This window comes from Anneissia japonica, unplaced genomic scaffold (genome assembly GCF_011630105.1).
Source record: "Anneissia japonica isolate Jap-2015-1 unplaced genomic scaffold, ASM1163010v1 scaffold93_len1081246_cov171, whole genome shotgun sequence".
In the NCBI taxonomy this organism is placed as follows: Eukaryota; Metazoa; Echinodermata; class Crinoidea; order Comatulida; family Comatulidae; genus Anneissia; species Anneissia japonica.
In genome coordinates this window covers 639,002-644,774 of record NW_022726429.1, presented here as the reverse complement: position 1 = coordinate 644,774, position 5,773 = coordinate 639,002, and the positions used below count along the sequence as shown (strand labels likewise).

At 31.5% G+C, this 5,773-nt stretch overlaps 1 protein-coding gene across 1 annotated transcript in view; it reads left to right on the top strand.

Moving 5' to 3' along the window:
• The window catches only part of LOC117113198 (NADPH oxidase 5-like), a gene marked incomplete in the record, with an annotated part of 88,692 nt that overhangs the window by 54,728 nt on the left and 28,191 nt on the right, over nucleotides 1-5,773 (top strand). Inside the window, 1 exon segment of the mRNA XM_033256485.1 lies at nucleotides 5,481-5,601. Within this exon segment, the coding sequence (XP_033112376.1) occupies nucleotides 5,481-5,601 (121 nt within the window).

Genomic DNA, 5,773 nt, shown 5'->3' with positions numbered 1-5,773 from the left:
CTAAAAAAAAAAAAAAAAAAAAAAAGGCGTTCATGGTCATAGAAAGTTTTTCTTGAAAATTACACCCATCGAAATTAAAAATAAAACAATGTAATTGGCAATAAACGCCATGTGGGGGTTTACAATATTCAGGGACAGGGCAGAAGTACAGTCTATGGAGCGACTGTACTCTAGTCTTACATGGAGGAACACATCGGACTTCAAAGGCATCGCGCAAACGATCTTCACGCGCTGCGGCAGCTTTGATCTTGGTGCGCGTAGCTTTTTCGAGTGATCTCCTTCTCAATAATACCTCCATGGTCTTACAATGTATTTTGACAATTGAAAAATTTATTTAGTAGATATCCAAGGGGCGAGGCTTAACTGAACTGTTCTGTGAACTATAATATACAAAAAATTCAAATTTTAATTGGGTATTTTTTTTTCATTTTATAAACTGACACATAATATATCTTTAACTAGATATAATTGGTATAATAGTGCGTTTTTATTTATTTTATTTTTTTATCGAATGTCATTTTTATAATTAAATTAAATTCTTCTTTTAAGTGTTTGGAAGGAATGTTCAAAATCTGACGTAGGCCCTACATCGAGAACAAATTAATGTTTCAATCAACACCATGTGTTGTTTATAATTTTGTGATGACCTGTGCATTGGTGTTCCAAAAGCCGGTTAAGGTCGAATTTGTTTTGTCGTACTAGTTCATACCAAATTCTCTTGTTTTCGTCATGCCCGTTTGATTAGGAACTTTTGTGTTAATTCCTTTGGACGTTGTAATATAGTTAGTCGCTTAATAATTACAGCATAATTAATCACTTTCAAAAGTGAAAATCCTTTTGGAAGCGATACACCGCGGGACAAATGGATTGTTATTCGAGCACTTGTGAACTATCAGTACGCTGCTGTGACAGAATACACTGTCTGCACATAGAGACCGTTATTGAGCTTACAATTTGCGCGCGACTACGTGGCGCTTAAACGGATTCACTCATGTGCGACCTTCCAACCGTCCTATGCACAACGTAGATTGGGCCAAATTACATCCTAGAATCCATGTGTGTGTGTGTGTTCGTTCTCGCATGAGCAGATGACGTCATTACGTTCTACGTCATACCGTCGTCCTGCATTCGAAAGCTCCCTGCTATGTACTTCGTGCAAACGGCATTGAATCCATTCCGATGGGCGTTGATAGCCATTAGAGGTATATGTGCGACCGACTTTATTCATCAGAATCATTTTGATAACCATGAATATTGCTGAATAAGCTGGATATCGGTACACATGTGTTGCAAAAGGTATAATTTGGCCGGTACTGTATTTTAGTTTTCACAGGTTAAGTTGATAAGCTCTTACTACTAGAACGAATAATCTCTCTGTAGAGCATATACAAAAAATCCTTCAAAATAGAGACGAGAATAGATAAGTAATAATAATAAAGCAATAATAATAATTATTATTATTATTAGACTTATAAATCAATCGTATATAAAATTTACCGCCAATGTAGTTTCCCTATCCCGAAACGTTATATTTTAGTTACCAGTACTAAAAGGTTTATTTTGCGGATCTTAGCGTTACAAAGTAAGAAGGCCTATTATCGTTTAAACCATAATATTTCATTTTAATTCAAATCAGTGTACAGTATTTAAACATAGCCTGAACACTCTTTCATTCGTTATCACTTCCTACAAAAATCTTATATCTAGCCCAATGGTTTACAAGTACGTACTCTATATTATTTGATTATTATCCACTAAAAGCTTAATGCTCACAAAAGAAATCCAAAAGAGAACCTTTAAAAATAATAATAACCGTTGCACCGTAGGTCTATTGAGAACACCATAAAAACGACCACCAAATTATCACTACTTTTTGTATTAAGTCTCACAGTGGTCCACTATTGATGGCGGTATTTTACTTAAATTTACCATGCATATTTTGTTATGATTTTAAATTTTAAGTATCTCTAAAAGCTCCTGACAACAGATACGCCCTGAGGGTAGACAGTTCAGTTGCTATTAAGAGGAAGTTTATTCAAAGTTGCGGAACAGTAGGAGTTTTTTTTAGCATATTTACGTATTCTGCTACTGGCGTAGGAAACGTTTAATAAGTGATTGTCAGACGTTGAGTAGGCCTAAGAATTCAAAAGGAAAGAAAAAAAAAGTAAGATTATATAAGGATTCTATTTCTTAATTATTGATCAGACGATTGAGAGGCCTGTGTTTTCACGTAACCATCAAAGTGAGCCCACATTTATCAGAACCTGCATCTTTACCATGTAAATATCCCGACGTCTTCATTCCTGTAATAAGTTAGGATAAATACGTATTTACACGCACGCGCCCGCTGACAGAATGCACTGGATCGCGCGACTTTTTGACAATAAACCTACAACCTCGTTTACATTTTGTTTTTATAATTAAATTAAATTCTTCTTTCAATTGTTTGGAAGGAATGTTCAAAATCTGACTTAAATAGAGAACAGATTCATTGCTCAACCAACACCATGTATTGTTTATGATTCTGTGATGACTGTCTTGCATTCTTGCTCCAAAAGCCGGTTAAGGTAGAATTTGTTTTGTCGTACTAGTTCATACCAAATTCTCTTGTTTTGCCCTTGTGATTAGGAACGTTTGCGTTGATTCCTTTAGACGTTGTAATATAGTTAGTCGCTTAATAGACTTTTTGACAGTAAACCTAATACCTCGTTTACATTTCAAAAATATGTTAGGTGGAAAGAGTATATTATACTGTTAGTCCCATAAGTTTAATAAGTGGTTCAGTTGTTATCGAGTACAATACTTTAGTTTGTCATTTGATCTATTTTTAAGTGATGAAAAATGCATTTCAGTATGAAAAAGTCCAAGATATGTAAGAGCAGTTCGTATAATCGAAGATATTTTTTAAATACATGCCCACCAGTCGAGTCATGTGGTTTTAATAATCATAACAACAATGTGCAAGCCTATCTTTCTTTGCAGTTCTTTATACAATATTCGCTATAGTCATAGGCCTATGCCTATCATTTTGTATTTTAAAGAAAAGAATAAGAAATATGAATATATAAAATTCAAAATAATAAAGTTGTTCACGTGGTACAATGAAATACTATACATGTCTAAAATAAACTTATTTCTAATATTACTTTATTTTTACATATTTTTATTTTCCAATTTACTAATAGGCATATTAAAACATCCTCCTAGCGCCGGTGACAAGCCAGTTTTGTTTGCTTTAATAGGCGCTTTAAAAATGTGTATTATTATATTATATATATAATTTTGTTCTCACAACTAACAATACTACTCTCTAATGCTTATACTGAGAAATACACCTATTGTGTAGGTTTTCACATAGTCCTCTATTTTTGCCCCATCAAGTTGTTGTGTATTAGGCCTACTTATTACTGTCAGATGAAACAATCAGACTTAATGTTTAAATATTTGAAATAACCGTTCAGATCGTTTGCTTTCCATATGTAACTCTAGACAATATATAGAGGACGATGTAGGCCTAATAATTAAAGTGTCGAGGCATGAGTCATGTTGTACTCTATGGCAAAATTTGTGTTTTAGGGTATCTAGTATGTTTAATATGTAGGGCTATACTTTAAGACAGCAAATGTTCCCATGTCATATATTTATATTGAATATATTTTAGGCAATACTGTAAATCCATTTTTCAGAAAGGATAAGACAACTAACAGGAAGTTTGTCAGATGAATCTTCAGGGGTGATTTTCTGTAAACTATGTTTTACATCTGAATTTCAATGGGATCTTAAACCGATTGTACTTAACCTAGGGACGTGGTTAAAAGACCATATAAAGCTGATAATGTAATCGATCTAAATATGTCAATAACTCATTTTTTATGTTTAGTACAATATGACTTTTTTTTTTTTGCGAACATCACATGTTTTGAAAATTAGCAAATAATGATAAGCCACTTTGGTTTGAGTTTATATACACAGTGAAATTAGAATAGTACAATGTGCACGGTATATTGTTGCATTATACTACTCAACAATCTCTGATTTATAGGGGTTTTTATCAGTCCCTTTTGCATGATTCAGAAATCAGCAACTGTTTCTTGCCCCGAATAGCATAGTCTGCATTCAAAATATGATATTCATTTCAAAATGATAATATATAATAAAAGTATAAAATTAATCAGATTATTCATTTTGATTACACGTTCTAGATATGTTGTGCTACTATTATTTATTGCAAAGTTCAAGTGATGGATATCATTGCGATATCGGCAAAACAACCTTCGCCTTTATTATTCTAAATTAGAATACATGTTTTGAATATATATTTTGTAGGTCAGCATAAAAAATGTTTTTGTCATTATAAATGAAATATAAGAGGTCGACACAATATTAATATTAGTTTATTCTCATCATCATCACCATCGTATTATTCAATATTTAGTTGCTACAAAAGCCATCAATGGGCTATTATCCGCCATACAAAAAATACAACACAATCGAATATCAACATTTGCTATAGCCAATAAAAATATTCAAAATAAGAATTAAACAACTAATCAATGTGTTCCAAGCAGAGCATCATCAATAACATTATTATAATATTATTTTATATTAATACTATAAGTTTATTGATATTATTACATTTTGATGTCCACGAGTCCACGCATTCAAATCAATAATATACTTTTATTTCCATACAAAAGTAATAAAAAGACGCAGTACAAAATACAATAATTGAAAATATTAATATTATCTTATTATTCGTATTTATTATTTACTTTTTTAAATTTATTTTTGCTATATTTATATTCTTTATTTAGACTAATTAATTATATTATTAATTTCATAATAGAAGGGCATCCGCTTTAAAGTTTGCTTCCTGTGATTTCCCTTTTTCCACTTCCAATTATAATGTAATTTACGCTGTGTTCATTTATTCTATATTCACTTTGTACTATTTCATATTGTATATTTACTTTTTATTGTGGAAACAAATGAGATGAGAATTTGAAAATTTTAAATTTAAAGATTGTATAGAAGGAGGCTACGATAAGTTCTGCAAGAAAAACTCACAGAGCTTTAGGACGTAGCCAACTTTTACAAGTATTTGAAATAAAATGACCGCTACCATTAAACTTTTTATCTAGATGCAAAGAGATTATATACCAATAATAGTAAAATAATTCAAATCCGGGTTTAAATACGTTTTTTTAAAATAAAATACATGACCATAAACATTATATTTCCGAAATAGTAATGAAAGGAAGAGAGGGAAAAGGTTATTATTGATGGTCGTATACAAAGACCAAAGACTGCTACCTCTGTTAAATTATTATTATTAATTAAATTTCAAATGCCTTTGCTCAGCAGTAATTTCATGTTTCATTAAGAACAGTTAATTTTTCATTGTATTTCTTTAAAAGAAAGTTGGAATAAAATCAATAATGCAATAATGTCGTCACTCTGGTTTTTTTTTTATGTTTCAGTTACGTAATGGATGAGGACGCACAATGGCTGATGTGGGTTGGAAAACAATTCGCAGAAATTGCGGGTGAAGATCGGGAAATAGATTTCGACGAATTCAAGACGGCATTAGGAATAAAAAAGGTAGGACCTAATAATAAATCAAACAGATGAAGTATTGTACATTATCTGAAAATAATTAATGACAATGAATATTTAAAGACAGTTTCGCCCACCAATGTGAGACCACCATTCAGAAATTTGAAAACGGTGTCTGAGGGATTAGTTTGGAGGATTAATATATATATATATACTG